At 41.2% G+C, this 18,007-nt stretch overlaps 1 protein-coding gene across 2 annotated transcripts in view; it reads left to right on the top strand.

Annotated features, from left to right (window-relative positions):
* Positions 1-18,007, top strand: part of bmpr2b (bone morphogenetic protein receptor, type II b (serine/threonine kinase)) — a 49,466-nt gene that overhangs the window by 24,073 nt on the left and 7,386 nt on the right. Inside the window, exons 2-6 of one of the 2 annotated variants that reach the window (XM_015946477.3) lie at positions 2,450-2,635; positions 2,739-2,918; positions 10,234-10,341; positions 10,497-10,588; positions 14,528-14,758. In XM_015946477.3, the coding sequence (XP_015801963.1) occupies positions 2,450-2,635; positions 2,739-2,918; positions 10,234-10,341; positions 10,497-10,588; positions 14,528-14,758 (797 nt within the window). The remainder of the gene's footprint in view (positions 1-2,449; positions 2,636-2,738; positions 2,919-10,233; positions 10,342-10,496; positions 10,589-14,527; positions 14,759-18,007) is intronic. The other variant, XM_070547938.1, reaches the window with a different exon arrangement.

The following is an 18,007-nucleotide window of genomic DNA, read 5'->3' on the forward strand; positions in this document are numbered from 1 at the left end:
GTTCTACTGATGAAAGCTGTGTCCTGTCCAGTGGTCTCTGTCTCATTCAACAGAAGTTTAGAAAAGTGGGCTCGACTCTGTTCATCCTTGCGAGTGCTGGAGAGCCCTCGCAAGGATGGATTATGGTGTTGCGTGTTTCTGTACCGACACAGACGCAGAAGCATAAACTAGGCTTACGGCTACAAGGGAGCATGGCTAGATTGACCTGCAGAGCTAAATCTTTTGCCACTGCTATGGTTGGTCTTGATTTGTAGGCTACTCTCAGATATCTTTTCAACTCTTATGCTTTTTTGTTGGAAGTGGCATCCGGACTGACGTAATTCTGTCTCAACTTAAAACTGTTGCTGTCACTCTCATATTGAAAAAATCATTTACGCCCATTTCTAACTTGCCTTTTCTTTTAAAAAGTTGGAGAAAGTTGTTACCTCTGAACTTTGCACTCATTTGCCACTCAGAAATCTTTATGAACCCTTTCAGTCTGGTTTCCATCTTAGTCACAGCACTGAAACTGCACTTGTAAAAATCGCCAATGACCTTCTTACTGCAGCTGACTCTGGTTTACTTTTCATCCTCATCCTCCTTGATTTGACTTCAACCTTTGACACCATCTCATATTCAAATCTTCTATCTATCAACAACATCCCACAGTCAGCTTATTTTCATCTTTGTAATATTGATCACCTTCGCGCCCACCCCCACCCCCATTCTGCTTCTATTCTCATCCACAGTTTAGTCACTTTCCAAATTGATTGCTGTAGCTCACTTCTGGTTGGTCTACCTAAAAGAAGCTTTAGTTAGTTCAGAACTCTGCTACATAGGCCATCACAGGACCTCCCCTATTTCACCACATCAGTGCGGTCCTTTAGCAACTCCACTGGCTCCCAGTTAAACAACAGATCGAGTTCAAAGCCCTGCTTCTCACATTCAAGGTTGTTCACAATCCCCCCCCCCCCCCCCCCCCCCCCAATCTATTCACATTGTTTCTCCAGTCCGCTCCCCAACATTGTCATCATCTGTCCGTCTTACTGTTCCATCCTTCCGTCTTATCTCACTGGGCCTCAGATCCTTCAGTTGCTATGCTCCCCGCCTCTAGATTTCTCTGCCACAATTCATCAGTGTGTGAATGTGTGTGTGAATGGATGAATGATACACTGTAGTGTACAGCGCTTTGGAGTCCTTACTCTGGGAGGTGCTTTACAAGTGCGGGTCATTTATCATTTATCCAGAACTCTTGAGTCCCTCCCCATCTTCAAATCCAAACTAAAAACTCACCTTTTCTAGACTGCTTAGTGTGTACTGTTTATGAGATAGTTTCACAGTTTTATTATCTGACTTTTGTTCTGTTTTACCTAGGGTTTTTATGAGGGATTTGTTTTTGTTTGGTTTTAACTTTTAACTTGGATTTGTATTGTTTATTTTTTATGTTTTCTTTTTTTGCTGTACAGTAAACTTGAGTTCCTTGAAAGGTGCTTTAAATAATGTATTATGATGATGATGATTATTATTAGGTATGTAAGAAAATATCGATATGGCAATATATCATGATATTTGTTGCAGCAATATTATATCGACATTCAAATGCTGTATATGTATTTTTTGGAAGAATTTACATGCAAACATTTTGTATTTTCTTTTCTTTTGTTGCAAATCAAACGCTAACCGCTAGTTGGCAGCATTGTGCAATGGGTTTTGTTTCCACCACTGAAATGTAAATCCCTCTATTATGGTTTAGGTACCTCATGTTTAACATGTCAAGTATCAATTTGGACTAACAAATTCAGTCTAAAAAATATTGCTAACATCGTCTGACTGAATGTATCGCAATATATTGTGATATAACTTATCGTCTCCCCTGTATCGTGATACTTATCGTATCGCCATAATTTCACTAATACATATACCTAATTATTATTATTATTAAAGGCTTGTGCCTCATAGCTTTTGATAGACATTTAAAAAATTGGGCATGTCTCCGTCACCCACTGCTGTTTTCCCGCAAAGAGCTTGCATCAACATATGATGGTGTTTCATGGCGCCACACCCTGCTGACAGAGTAATATAAACTAGGCATTAGAACAGAGCTGAGCCAAAACTCACTTGGTAGGCTCTTGGTAGGAAAGGACCATTACTGATGCTGTAACCTTCTCAGTAGAGACACCTACTGTTCACTGTTCAGAAAGAAGGCTGCAAGTTAAATGGCGACATGGACTAGCAATAAATGTACCCAACACTTAAGCTACTCAGCTAGTCCAGTTTTTGGTAGCTGGCATATGCTTTCTACACTTTATGCATGCTGGTCTAAAAACTAGAGGTCCCTGTAAGTGGAGCCTTACAGGTTCTGACTGATCCAGGTCCCAGACCAAAAGGTTCTTCATCATCTTCTGTCTTTCATTGTTTCTTTGGGTTAAATTAGTGTAATCCTGACCCTGTTCTCCTGGTTTGTTCACAGCAGCCCAGGGCGAGGAGAGAGAGTGTGCCTTCACTGACCAGGAGCAGCAATGGGAGGTGGAGCGAGTAGCTGGGGGCGAAGGCCGGGTCTCCCCAGAGAACACCACCATTCGATGTGCCAAGGGCAGCCACTGCTTTGGTCTGTGGGAGAAAAGTCCTCCTGGAGAAGTGCGACTGGTCAAACAAGGTCTTCTTTGTCTTCTGCTGCTTATCTGTTCTACGGGTCAAGAGTTTTAGATGTGCATCGTGGGAAATGTGAAGAGAAACCATGTTTTTGTTTTTTCTGCCAGGTTGCTGGAGTCACCTGGGTGATCAACATGCCTGCCGTGAGGACAGCTGCGTGGTGACCAACCTTCCTCCACAGATGCAGAATGGAACGTACCACTTCTGCTGCTGCGGCAGCGACATGTGCAATGTGAACTTCACTGAGGACTTCCCACCACCGAGTCCCACCACCGCACAGCCTCTGAGTAAGGACTCTCACCTGGTCTTGGTTAAGAAAACCAACAGGGGAAATTACACTTAGCCTTTCCTATCCTGGAGAATTCACTGGTCGGGGAATTCCTCACACAGTTAAACGGGAATAACAAATGTATTAAAGATCAGATGGAATCACCCAGGTCGCCACAGTTCAGAAACAAACCCCCCATCCACAGGAAATGAAGCATCTGTTGGTGTCAGAATATTTGAATCCATAACTAGAGGTCAATTCAAATGGGAATTTCTACATATGCTAATCATCCGTAGAAATCCAGCCATTTCCAGGTCATCAGTACTGCTAAACCAATTAATGGATTGGGTGATTGATCAATCCATTGGCAGGCTATTCATATAAGAGTTTGAATTTGATTAATTAGCTAATTTAATGAAGGAGGTCAACTGGAGTTTGGTTTGCAGAATGAGTGGCACATGACCTTATTTCACTAACCAGCTAATAGTTTAGTACAAGTTGACTTGCATTGGTTCCTAAGGACTAAGTCGTATCTGTGGAACTTTAAATAAATTATAACGTTTATTCAGCTGTATAGGACTTTGATCAATCAGCCAACAGATGAATTAATACAGACTGATGCGTTGACATTTTCAGATTAATCTGTAATCAGGCGTTTCCACCGGACCCCTAAGCGTCTCGTAAAATATATAATAGTTTTACCCGCGAGTTTGGCAGTGTGTCCCTTCCCACCAGGAGCGTTTCAGACGAGAAAGGCAAGCAAAATTGTTCCATACAGCTGGTACCGTGGAGTCATGAAAACAGGAGAATTGTAAGACCAAATGTGATTTCAGCAGTTCACGCAGTAACAAGCAAGTAGAAAGACTGCAGCATCTTTCCAAACACGTGTGGTTTATTTTCTGTGTGCTTCAGCCATGGAGGTTTCAGATAATGACGCATAAAGTTTTGGGATGTTTTCCACTGCTGTCATGTTTTTGTGCTCCTTTACAGATTTTGCAAGTGTAACGTATAAAGAAAATGGACTAGAAATGCAAAAATGTAGCAGAGCGATGCATCCCTGCACTTCTGGGGAGTGTCCAAAACTCAGTGTTTTGTGTTAGTCACAAAAGCACCCATTCACTATTACAGCTAATTGCTGCATACTACACCCTTATCATCTGACGGAAAGGCTGGGTAAAGATCAACCCATGCTAATTTAGTCAAGCCAATTAATCAGCTAGCAGGCCAGTTGGCACCAGTAGAACTGGACCTTTTAAACCTGAGTTTGTACCAGTTTGGTCAGCTTATTAAGTAAAGATGCAACAATACTGCGTTTCCCTTTTCAAACTAAGAAAGATTGAGTAGTTGTTCATACAGAATACTAATCAATGCCATTGGTCTGATTCACTAGTTGGTGCATCTTGTGTACAACAGGTGAACGCAACACAAGAAGTGCCAGGTACTAGATTTGCTGTTTTCATTAATTTTTTAAACAGACAATAACAAATGATGTAACAGCTTGCCACACATGCAGCACTTCTCTCACTGCTGCCGTGGATCAACCAGTCACAGGCAGATCTTTAAGCTTTAGCATGTTGTTCTGAAGCAGCTGTTTTTTCTGTTTAATTGAGGTTTTAATACCAATGATTCTTTCTTGTCATGAACATTTTGAAAATCCAGTTAAAAAAGTTTCTGATTCTAGAGGATCAGCTGTGAGTAAAGGCTGTCTGGTTTCCATCTGAACGTCGGCACCCTTCGAGTTGCTGAGAGGAAATGAGATACTGGATTATCATCCAGAACTCTTGAGGACAAAGCCTGGAAATTCCACTAAGACGTAGTGAGAGTGGTTAATAGTGGATCCAGCTTGCATCGCCGCCCATCTCTGGTGCTTTTAAAGCATTAGCGAGCTGTCAGACGGAGCTGACAGATGCATTGTTAAACGTTAAATGTTCCTCCCCTTTTAGTTGTGGCTGTGAATGGAAGCAGCGTGTGTGGCAGGATGGGGGCGGAGGCGGCAGCGCCAGCTCTTCACCTGCACACACACACACACACAAACACACACATACGTTTCCATGCCGTCTCATTGCATTCCACGGATTACACAGCGTCTGCTCTGGCTGTCTGCTGCTGTTCTACGGAGTAAAACTATAATAGGCCAAAGCAGGGGAGTTGGTAACGCGCTGATCTCTTCTGATTAATAAGTGAAATTATTGCCTGAATTCAGGTTTTGCCAGATTAATTCAATTCAATAAAACTTTATTTATGTCCTAGAGAGGCACAGTGAAACAGCACAAAAAAAGACACAATTGCTGTAAACACAACCATTAACATGGTCTGAGAAAGACGGGGAAATTATTATTAAAAAGCAACAGGAGCTGACAAAAATCACCAGGGAATGACTCGGTCATTTAAATAGCTGAACCGAAATTTGATATTTCCGTATACATTTGTGTGTGTGTGGGTGTGGGTGTGGGTGTGGGTGTGTGTTGTGTGTGTGGGTGTGTGTGTATAATGTGAATCCACACCACTAAGGCTAATTTGAACTGCATCTCAACACGATACGGTGAAACGCTCTGCTAATACGATTCGATACAATTCATGATACAATTTTAAACAAATCACGTTTCAAAAAATTTACAAGCCCACGTCTGGTTTTTAAACATCACACCATTATTTTCCTCTTTTGGTTGTTTTTGCCATGAAAAGAAAATACACTTCATCAGCGTTTGTGAAAACATTTACGTTTATGGGGACAGCGGTAGCTCAAGAGGGAGAGCGGGTTGTCCAGTCTGAAGGTTGCAGGTTCGATCCCAGCTCCGACCAGAGAATGCTGCTGTTGTGTCCTTGGGCAAGACACTAAACTGCCTTGCCTGATGATGGTGGTTGGAGAGTCTGGTGGCGCCTGTCAACAGTGGGAGCCTCATATTTATAATCAGGTGTGCAGAGTCAATTAACACTCGTCACGTGTCAATTAGTCAGAAGGCTTGACTGGACAGAGCCTAGTACATTGTTACAAACCGTTACCCACATTCAGAACAGCTGAAATAAAAAGTAAGCCAATGTATAGACACCTTTAATTCTTGGAAAACAATATTTACAAGAAAAACATGTGGTGTCAATTAGGGATGTGTATTGGTGAAATTCTGGCAAGACGATACGTATCACGATACAGGGGAGACGATACAAATCTTCTGCCACCTAGCCGTTGGCCTTTGAATTGCACCAAAAGAAAAACAAATACACAAATATTTGCATGTAAATTCTTCCAAAGATTAAATTCACAGCGTTTGAATATTGATATAATATTGCAGGAAAAAATATCACGATATACGATATATTGCCATATCGATATTTTCTTACATCCCTAGTGTCACAGAAATTCACCTTTTCTGTGTTTTTATAAAAATGTTTTTTGCTCGGCGAGACGATAAGTTTTCAGTTATTTTTTCTTCATAGGGAATGTTTATATTTGTTTAGCACATATTTTATTATGCACTAACATTTTTTTCCTGCAAATTTGTATTGTAAATGTAGAGCTATACATATGAATCTGTAGATATAGATATAGATCTATATCTCTGCAGACATCTGCATATGGGAGTGGCGGGTATGAGTGGACAAAAAGTTCAACTTTAGGAACACAATTGTCCTTCCTCCTTTTTACTCCTGACACATGGCCTGGCAGATTCATGCTGGTAGTTATAGATGAAAGGAGTGGAGTCATTTGGCCGTCTGAGTGATCTTGATGCTAAACGAATGGATGATGGCGTTAAAGATGAGCGATAGAAGGAACACTTAAATTCATAACATGAGTCAAAGCCGCAATAAGACAGCAGACAGTAGGGATGGGTACCTTTGACATTTGAATCGATCCGGTACTAATTCCCGGTACCTACGAGTCGATACCGGTACTTAACGGTACCAATTTTCGATACTTTTGAGTGTTTATTATTTTAATTCTCTTTTATAATTAAATATATATTTTTCTCAACATATAACCATATTTGATAAATATCACGATAAATAACATACAAGTTTGTATTTTAACATCGTCCTTGTAGTTTTATAAGCTGATAATTAAACTGAAGCAAACATCTTTACTGTGAACTAAATTTACTGTGCATCTTCATTCCTTTTGCCGTCCTTTTTCATTTGATTTTTCCTACTGGGAAGATAGAATTTCCGAGGAGAAAGCGAACGCACCATTAGCTGATAACAACGGTGGCAATGGAAGCTAACATATCAAGCTAACGTTATCTTAGTTTATTTAGCTGCTGGAGCAGATTAAAACGATGATGCCTCAAACTTAGATCGTTGTCACTGGTTTTACCTTCACCCAATCACCCGTCGCATTTAGTAAAGTAAAGCCAAACTTTAGAGCGCGTTCATGTTCTTCTAGTCGGAAATTCGGAGTTCCGAGGAGAAAGCGAACGCACCATTAGCGAAACGGAAGCTAACAAATCAAGGTAACGTTATCTTAAACATTTTATTTACCTACTGGAGCAGATTAAGATGAGGATGTCTCACTTAGATCGTTGTCTGTCGCTAGTTTCATCACCCATTTACCCATCACATTTAGTGAAGTGGACCCAAGCTTTAGCGTGCGTTCTTTCTACCATGCTTGCTCTGTTTACAACGGGCTCGCAGGGACCGGCGACATAACGCTCTTGCGCATGCGCAACTGTCTTGGCAGTACCGAAACGAGGCACCGTTTGAAATGACGTGAATCGGTGTTCGGTCGGTACTATGGAATTCGGTCGGTACCTTAAAAAGTACCGAATTCGGTACTCATCCCTAGCAGACAGGCATTATTACAAAAGTAGGGTCAGAGTTTTAATGCTGTTAAAGTCGACTATGTTGCTAACTGATCTGAACCCGGGCCGGTCACAGAGACATAAGGCGGCACATCAAGTGATTCGATTTTCTGATTCATAGTGAAAGTGAATCCACTTGTGAACATGAAGGTGTTTGTTTTAAAGCCGGGGCGACGACCTCTCCATTCAAAGATGATGCATTCAGACACTCGCCAAACAAGCTCATTCGGTCTTTCTGGGTGAGATGATGATGCATCAGAGGATTTAATCTGAAGTCAAACCAGCACAAGTGTGGCTTTATCTCAGCCAGCCATCTCTCGTGTTCCAGAGTCGGAAAGCAAAGCAGCCTTAGCGACGGCATTTTTGTGTTTTGAGTACAAAGTCAAACACTCACGTGAGGCACATATGTGCATAAGTTGAGCTTGTTGGCAATGAGACCATTAGGTGTGTTAAGACTGTAGACTTTGTCCTTGATGAGGTGGTTATTCTAAACATTCATTTACAATCTGTGTGTGTTTGCTCATCCGACTTTTATGAGGCAGCTTCTTAGGAGCTTTTAGTTTGAAGGAGGCCCTGTTAGCTAGTGTGTGTCTGTGTGCGTGTGCCAGGAAGTGCATCCATACTCATGCCAGCATGTCAGTCAGACCTGCCCTCAGGCTCTTGATGTCATCAATAATTAATAAAACTGGTAGCTCAACAGCAACGGGGTGTTGACTGATGGAAACAGAGATGGAAGCTTTTTCTAGACCCCGGTTCTACTCATTATTTTCGTTCTCAGCAGAACATTTGTTTTTAGAGATATTATCTTTGCTAACAGCCTGTCTTTGTTGTTGGGACTGGAATTTATCCAACCTGCTTTCTTGGGTACGCTGTTTGGTACAAGAGGATAAGGAAACTAAACGTCGACTTTCTCCCCAAAACTGGTACAGAACGATGAGTCATCCGTATTAATGGGGGAGCTATGAGCTTGCAGCTACAGCAAGGTGGGAATTCACAGGTTAGCTTTATCAGCTGAAAATGTAGACAAGTGCTGGTGAAGGAAACCACCGCAGGTTCAAAAAATGATAATAAAGGTAGTCTTTCAAATGAAATAAGGCTGTGTGTGTGTGTGTGTGTGTGTGTGGAGGGGGGGGGGGGATTGTGAGACAGGAAGGAAGAGAGGTCAGAAGCCGACATAAACATGTAATGGAGAGATGAGGTTTCAGCAGAACAGCAACCAACTGATTTAAACTTTGCAGAAAGTTTCGGGCGTTATCGCCCAACATAGACGGAAAGTGAGCTAGCGTTAGCCTCACTTTCAGGTAACTTCCACATGAAAGCATATTAGCACGAGTCAATGGAATATTGTATTGTGTTCCCCATTACCTGTAAGATCTGGTGACTGATAGGTGGTTTCTATAAAGCTAAATGTTAAGAAAATGGTTGTTAATAAATAAATTATATCTGATTGGTAACATAAGAAAGACGGGCTGATCTGTATCCAACACAAAATTAGCTGTGATCTTTACACAGCGCCAGGTCATTTGTAAGTCACACGTAAACACAACACACAAATGGCAGACATGGTGCTGATGAACCATCTGCTTGGTTGTTTCAGACTTTGGGTAGAAGGCACAAAACTCTGAAGCACCCCAACTCCACCCCCCACCACTCCCCAGCCAGTCAGTGACTGGCGATTGCCAACATTGCATTTTCTGCTCGGTGCATTTGAGACCACATCAAAACAGGTGGTGAAAGTTGTACAGTAAACTGGAACCTAGATGGAAATGCTGTCTAGCGTACTGGATTAGAGTCGTGCTGAGTATGTGGGGATGGAATCACTGCTTCAGATTGGAATCAGGCCTCAGGAGGGTTGATGCTTAAAAATTAAATTATATGGCACAAAAATATCTGAGCACCACAGAGCGTGTGGGGGACATACCTTACAATAATTCAAGTTTGGCTGAGCCAGGTTCTGTTGAAGGTTTCTTCCTGTTAAAAAGGAGTTTTCCTCTCCACTGTTGCTGCAGGCTGGCTTAGTGCAAGTCAGTGACTCGATGCAATCTCCTGGGTGTTCTTACATATGAAACTTTTAACTAATTGGTATAATGAACTGAAGAATATTTTTGACATGCGGCGTAAGCCAGCAGTGTGTTTTGTCCTTGTTCAGCCACGTTGCAGCAACGTGACTTGGTCGTAAGTTTACCGTCAGAAGGGGGAGGATGCGAGCCTCCTTAGGAAGGTGTGAAACAAAAGGTGCATGTTTTATTTTTGGTCAGTAACACTATAGTGTAGGTCCAAAGTCAGAATTGAAAAGTTTATCTCCTTTTCCTTTTCGTACTGCTGTCTTAGATGAATTGTGGTTTCTCTACGAATTTTCATGACAATTTAATTTCCCAAAATGAAATCCAGTAGTAGTGCTGGCTGGGTAGCTTCAGGTTTACCTAACAGACTAGGCTGTTATTGTGTGACCATGATCTTAATCATAAAGCATGGAGTCTGATCATTTGCTCTTCTTTTGTAAAGGTCACCGTTTTTATGTTTTTTATGTTTCCTGCTCAGATAGTGGAACGATGCGCAGTGACGTGACGATCATTATTGCCCTGGCAGTAGTCAGTGCACTCGCCGTGCTCGTTGTAGCCTTCGTCTTTGGATACCGCATGACACGTGGTGAGTTTCCATGGCGCCACGCTCTGAAGAAACATTTTCAACAACAATTTTAATGCGATAGTTTACATGCTCTAGGTGGACTTCTACTGCCCATCAGATCAGAAGTTTTTAATCCTCATTTTGCTGATGTTAGTCTGTGTGATGACTATTAACAGGAGCTGGTAAGCAAGGCCTGCACAACCTGAACATGATGGAAGCTGCTGGATCTGAGAGCTCCTTGGACCTGGACAATCTCAAGCTGCTGGAGGTCAGTACCCACCTTCATCTGGTTCTGAGTCGGCTCCAAAACCTTAAAGCGGTCACATACATGTACAGAATGTAGTAAGAAGTGGTTGTTCTGAGTTTGTTGGTGAATCAGATTATAGAACTTTCCCACCATGATCAGGAAAAACCAACACAATGGTCATTTCACACTCTATGTATTTATCTATAGAACTAGATATATACACGAAGATCTAGATAGATAGATATTTGTTAGTTATTAACACAAAAACAGTCGAATGTTATCAATAAATGTGACTTATCATGATCAGTAAAAGTAATATTTTATCTGATGGATTAATTTTGTGCAGTTGAAGTGAAATTATATCACACAATATTAGAATATTGTCAATTTTACAGTAATAATTTATCAGCTTAACAAAGATGGTCTTATTTGTTCTGTAATGATGAACATAAATGATGGAGACTAGTGACCTAAGAATGTTATCATGTGCAGTGATGATAAACAATCTGATTTAATTATTGATGAAATCTCATCATCATCATAAAAATTAGTCATTATTTTGTGCAGAAATTATTGTTTTGAGCTTATTTATGTCAAAATAGAAACATTTGCATTAATTACATCTAATGTCATGTTGAAAGCGTGTTTCATTCTCTTGTGCAGCTCTGATAGATAAATAGATAAATAAATAAATACAGCAGTTTGGCTCCCTGTTGGCTTCTGCTGAGCCTCTTTCATAAAAGATAAAAGTTGAATCATTACTGCAGACACGTGGTGCTCTCTCCTCAGCATCTCTGCAAGGTGAGAAAGCAAAGGCACGGTAGACAAAAATACACCCAAATCACATCAAGGTTTACGGTTACTTTGGTGGCTTCAATGTGACTTTATCATCTGATCATAGAGGGATGAAGTAAGAGATGGGTCAGGCGACAACAATAGATATTTGCTTACCCCGATTCTGGAAACCTGACATGGAAGCGAGAGGGCTCTCATTGTGACAGGAAGTCAATGAAGTTTGGATGATTTTCATTATAAGCCAAAAAAAAAACTGATAGCATGATGAAAAACTGAAATGAGAGGAGGGGAAAAATCATTATTTTCCAGTCTGGTTTTATTCCTAGTGCTCCTCTCTGGGTCTAACATTAATATTTAATTGTTTTGTGAGGAAAAAAAACCACTGGTTTAAAGTTTGGTAAGATGCAAGTCTTTACGTGGAGTCATGTTTATGATCCCATCTACGCTACACCAATCACACTTTTATTAGATAATAATGATGGTACTCAACCCTTCCATCCACACAATTCCACCTAAAAAGCCATGAAATCACATAATGAGCCATTCAAAATACAGAGTAAGAACGTTCTCGGCTGTGCTCAATATTCTCCTAAATAACTTAAACTTATTGTACATTGATGCCTTTATAACTTCCTCTAAGTCTGGCATCAATATTAGGATAAAACTAGACAGAAAAACGGTAAGTTAAAGGTATTTACGCTCCTAAGGTACACAGTAATTATTGGCAGGATTAAAAGGGATTACAAGGAAACTGCGCCTTTTTGCTGATCTTATTCTAAAGAGGTTCTGTTTCAGAGCAAAGCTACAACGTTGTTGGTATTGCGCTAAGCTAGTTAAATTATTCTTCAGGACAAGTATAGTCAAGTAGTTTTATTTATTTAATTAAATCTCAAACTCCTGGGGATTTTTGTTTACTCTCATCAGAGTTCCTCCTCATTATTTTCATTTCAGTTAATGAAAATTTGCCTTGAGGATTTATTTTAACTGATTTATTTGAGTTAATACATCATTTTAGCCCTGCTTTTGTCTCTTCAGAGTCTGTGTCTAAAGTTTTTATTCATTAACCACTGGTCCTCGCACTGCTTGTAGCCCCTGACTGTATTTGTTGAACTTACAAACTATAATCCTAAAAAGACAAGCAGCTTAAAAATGTATTATATTATACTACTTAAATCTATTTATATTCACAAAATTTCTAACAAAAGTATGCTTTGACACGTTATTTGCTGTTAATTTCGATTTCTGTTGAACATCTCAGGGCCATAAGTTGGCCCCGCCCACATTCCACACCACCAGGAAATGCTAACGGCTAGCACCTGGAGTCAGCCATGATGGCTAGTACCTGTTCCCGGCTCTGTTACACCAAATAATGTTTGTGTTTGCAACCCCCTGTCCATGCACACAATTGTGTTTTATTTTGAAAAATGTATATTCTTAAAAATCTGGATGTGAGACAGGGCTGGTGGTGTTTTAGTGTTTTTAGCAGATTAAAGGTCAGCTTCACTGAAAATATATTGCGGTTCTTGGGTTTTAACAAGACACAAAGAGAATTAGACAAGTTTGTCCGTACGCACACTGCTTAGCTCCTACAATGTTTTTAATGATTATTTCTGATTATAATCGATCACTCTTGAGTTTTTCATGCAGGCTGAACATGAAAATAGTCTCCTACACCTATCTCCTGCATTAGCTTCTGATAGAAAGTAGATGGTGAAACTCTAGGATTAGAACACCCTGACAGATCTACGTCACACTGTCACTTAACATTCATGGACTCACCCATCTTCACTCATAACGCGGAAGGCTGTTGTTGGTTTAGCGTCCAGGAAATAGCAGAGAATGTCTTAACTAGTAGAAGCCAACCGTTCGCATTAGCAACTCCTCCACACAGCAGAACTCCTTCAGGCTTGTGTTGTTAGTGGGGGTAAAACATAAGTGTTGCAAGTTGGTGGTAGAGTCGTGTTGCTGTTATCCAATCAGAAGTGAGACGTGCAAATATCAGGAAAAATCCTGCTGTCTGAAGCTACTTTCTCCTCCAGCAAACTTCTACGTCCTTAAACAGGCGCGTCTGAACTTTTTTTCCCCGGAGAAGGACTTACAAGGCATTCACTCCTACGAGACACCACTGCAATGGACTAAAGTTGACTTTTAATGTGAATATTTCTATGAATGGAGAAAACTATATCTGGAGTAGTGTCTGTTCCTTTAGTTCATTACAGCACAATAAAATTAGCCGTGAAGCTCCGCCCCCTTGGTAGTGACCATATGTCCTATGTAGCACCACCTGATGTCATCGCTTTGTGACTAGGTTTGAGCTGTTTGTTTTGTAGTTTCTTAAAAACTCGATGTTTTCGGCGAATGATTGAGTTTTATAAGTATGACTCATCAAACCACCCCCTTGCCTTTTAGTCTAACGCTCTCCGGTAACTTAGACCCACTGTGTTTTTATCTGCCTGGAAATTGGATTCATCAGTAGGTGTTTAAAACAGAGACTGACTCATACAAGTGGAGAAAATGATTTCTGTTCTGTGTGGCTGGTTAAATGTCGATAGTAGTGAACTAATGTGGTTGCTTTCTGCTCAGAGAGAGGTGAACATCCTTCTAGCAGCAGGTTTTTTCCACACCGCTGTCCTTGTGCCCTATCAGGTGCACATGCTCTTCCACATTTTGAGGGGGTGTATACGCCAGGGAGCCGAACTCACAGACAAAACATCTTCATTGTTTTCCATTTCAGATAAATGCCCAGAGGTATAAATAAAATACAAATGAACCCTCTGCTGAATTATTTTCCCATGCAGATGACTTTATGAAGCTGAATTTTCGTGGCCTTATTAGCGTGCTGTTCTCTGGCTTATTCAGAACACTAATTGAATGATTTGGAGCTGACTCAAAGCGTTTTTAGCTGTTTAATCCTGTTTGTTTCCTATTTAATTGACTTCCTCTCTATCTGCTGCTTGCCTGCCTGTATGTTTTACTGCTTGTGGTTGTTTTGAGTGTCTCTTGAGATTTTCTATCTCTTTTTTTGCCTTCTTGGTGTGTGTGGCACATGTGTGTACCTCCGCTGCTGTAACAAAGCACTATAAGCAGGGAAAAGTGTTTCTTTCATTAAGATTTGTATTTTTAGATCAGTGCCTTTAAATAGTCTTTCCTCACACCATCCTTCAGCTGATTGGACGTGGCAGATATGGGACCGTGTACTGCGGCTCTCTGGATGAGCGGCCCGTGGCTGTGAAGGTGTTTACTGCAGCCAATCGGCAGAACTTCATGAATGAATGCTCCATCTACCGCCTGCCGCTCCTGGAGCACGATAACATCGCTAGGTTTGTTGCTGCGGACGAGCGGACAGGTCCAGAAGGACGAACCGAGTTCCTCTTGGTCATGGACTACTACCCTCATGTGAGTACTGATCAATAGGATGCTGGTTGACCCAAATATTATCCGAATTAATCACTTAACTGACTTGAGAGTTTGGTTGTGTCTGAAAGAGTGTACTTCCTTCTTCTGCTGCCATTCCTGAAGGTGATGTTCCTGGAAGTGACACCTCCTGTTTAGGACGGTGATAGGGTTTTAGTTTTCTTGGTCCCAGTGCTAGACCAGGACTGGTACTAGAGCAGGTTCGCACCTCGTTCTCAACAGTTAAGGCCTTGTTTAGTTTCCCACAGCCAGAGAGCCGACTGAATGCCGTTACGTCTCGTAAAACGTCTGAACCAGAGAGCAACACTCTCAATTTACTGGTCACCTTTATCCCTACCCCCAATAGTAGTTGGTGTTGTGCTAGTTAATGAAAAAAGTAGCTAGTTACATTTACTATTTGTCTTATTGAAAAGTGATCAGTTACTCTGATTACTTACTCCCAAAAGTTACGCATTACTCTGAAAAGTGACTATTTAGGTACTTTTTAATAGAGTATTTTTAAAAATGTGCCCATTATGTCCCATTATGCCCAATGTGCCTCTGTCAGTGCGTCCCAGGGCAGCTGTGGCTACATCGTAGCTCATCCCCACCAGTGTGTGAATGGATGAATGATACACTGTAGTACAAAGCCCTTTGGAGTCCTTACTCTGAGAGGCGCTATACAAATGCAGATCATTTATCATTATCATTATTAATGTCCTTATAACCACATTTGATTGTTGTATAAACACAAATACTAATTTATTTTTCGACACAATTTAAGTCAGACCAGTAAAGTTGCTTTATTTAAAAAGTAACTAATTATATTAACAGTTACTGGTAAACGTAGCACCGTTACTGCAACACGTTATTACCCAACACTGCTTATGGTCAGGAGTTTGGATAACAACCAAAAGAACAAGATCGTGAATACAAGCGACCAAAATGAGTTTCCTTCGTAGGTTGAGTGGGCTCAGAGACAACCCTTACCTACACGTCACAGCATTTGTCTTGGTTAATCCAGTTTAAATCCAGACGTGGTGCTCTGATATCATCACCTTGAGGTGGTGAAAACCAAAAGATCCACCAATACCTGGGTCTGGTTATATAAAACAATCTCCACCATGTTAACTGCTTGGCTTTCTCATTCCCATAATGTACAGGCTCTTCCTAACAGTGAAATTGCTTAAAGTACTGATTTTAGCAACGGACTCCTTGTTATATTAGCCAAATTAATCAAAACATTTCACTAATTTAATCAACCATCAGCTGGTGGGGCTGCAGCTGTCAGAGGCTGATGAAAGGAAGGAAGTGGCTCCAACCCAAATAAAGTTAACATTAAGTAGTTTGTTACGGTTGTGGTGGAGACGGCGAGACTCTAGACAAAAGAACAATCCAAACCACAGAGCTGTGATCCACGAGGAAAACGCCGGGCTTCTCAATTCAATTCTGTTTATTTATATAGCTCCAAATAACGACGAGTCGTCTCGAGGCACTTCACACAGTAAACATTCCAATACAGTTCAGGTCATTAAGCCAATCAGTTAAAAGTTTCCTTTATAAGGGATCCAGCAGATTGCATCGAGTCACTGACTAGTGTCAGTGTCGTTACGGCAATCCTCATACTATCTCAGAGCTCTGGATGCTGTTTGATTTTCTGTGAATCACTGAGTTAATTCCAATCAGCACTGAGAAGAAATTATTTAATAGAAATAATAGAGTAACAGATTCAGATAAGGTTGTCTCCTGACCTCTAGATGCATAGCATTGATCCATTTAAACAAAAAGTTGCTAAAGGCTTTTATATATTATCAGCATGCAGCCGTTTGTCTCAAACTTTTTAAAATGTTTTTCTTATTGTTTACTGGTAAAACTCCTACAAATGCCCTCAGGTGCTCATGAATGTTAATGAGGATGCACCTCCAAGCTGCTTCCCATCCAAACCTCCAGCTAATTACAGTGGGGCAAAAAAGTATTTAGTCAGCCACCGATTGTGCAAGTTCTCCCACTTAAAATGATGACAGAGGTCAGTCATTTTCATCATAGGTACACTTCAACTGTGAGAGACAGAATGTGAAAAAAAATCCATGAATTCACATGGCAGGATTTTTAAAGAATTTATTTGTAAATCAGGGTGGAAAATAAGTATTTGGTCAATAACAAAAATTCAACTCAATACTTTGTAACATAACTTCTGTTGGCAATAACAGAGGTCAAACGATTACTATAGGTCTTTACCAGGTTTGCACACACAGTAGCTGGTATTTTGGCCCATTCCTCCATGCAGATCTTCTCGAGAGCAGTGATGTTTTGGGGCTGTCGCCGAGCAACACGGACTTTCAACTCCCTCCACAGATTTTCTATGGGGTTGAAGTCTGGAGACTGGCTAGGCCACTCCAGGACTTTCAAATGCTTCTTACGGAGCCACTCCTTTGTTGCCCGGGCGGTGTGTGTGGGATCATTGTCGTGTTGGAAGACCCAGACACGTTTCATCTTCAAAGCTTTCAGTGATGGAAGGAGTTTTTGGCTCAGAATCTCACAATACATGGCCCCATTCATTCTGTCCTTAACACGGATCAGTCGTCCTGTCCCCTTAGCAGAAAAACAGCCCCAAAGCATGATGTTCCCACCCCCGTGCTTCACAGTAGGTATGGTGTTCTTGGGATGCAACTCCGTATTCTTTTTCCTCCAAACACGACGAGTTGAGTTTATACCAAAATGTTCTACTTTGGTTTCATCTGACCACACGACATTCTCCCAATCCTCTGCTGTATCATCCATGTGCTCTCTGGCAAACTTCAGACGGGCCTGGACATGCACTGGCTTCAGCAGCGGAACACGTCTGGCACTGCAGGATTTGATTCCCTGCCGTTGTAGTGTGTTACTGATGGTGACCTTTGTTACTGTGGTCCCAGCTCTCTGCAGGTCATTCACCAGGTCCCCCCGTGTGGTTCTGGGATTCTTGCTCACCGTTCTCATGATCATTTTGACCCCACGGGATGAGATCTTGGGTGGAGCCCCAGATTGAGGGAGATTATCAGTGGTCTTGTAGGTCTTCCATTTTCTGATAATTGCTCCCACAGTTGATTTTTTCACACCAAGCTGCTTGCCTATTGTAGATTCACTCTTCCCAGTCTGGTGCAGGTCTACAATTCTTGTCCTGGTGTCCTTCGAAAGCTCTTTGGTCTTGGCCATAGTGGAGTTTGGAGTCTGACTGTTTGAGGCTGTGGACAGGTGTCTTTTATACAGATA

This window comes from Nothobranchius furzeri, chromosome 2 (genome assembly GCF_043380555.1).
Source record: "Nothobranchius furzeri strain GRZ-AD chromosome 2, NfurGRZ-RIMD1, whole genome shotgun sequence".
NCBI classification, from domain to species: Eukaryota; Metazoa; Chordata; class Actinopteri; order Cyprinodontiformes; family Nothobranchiidae; genus Nothobranchius; species Nothobranchius furzeri.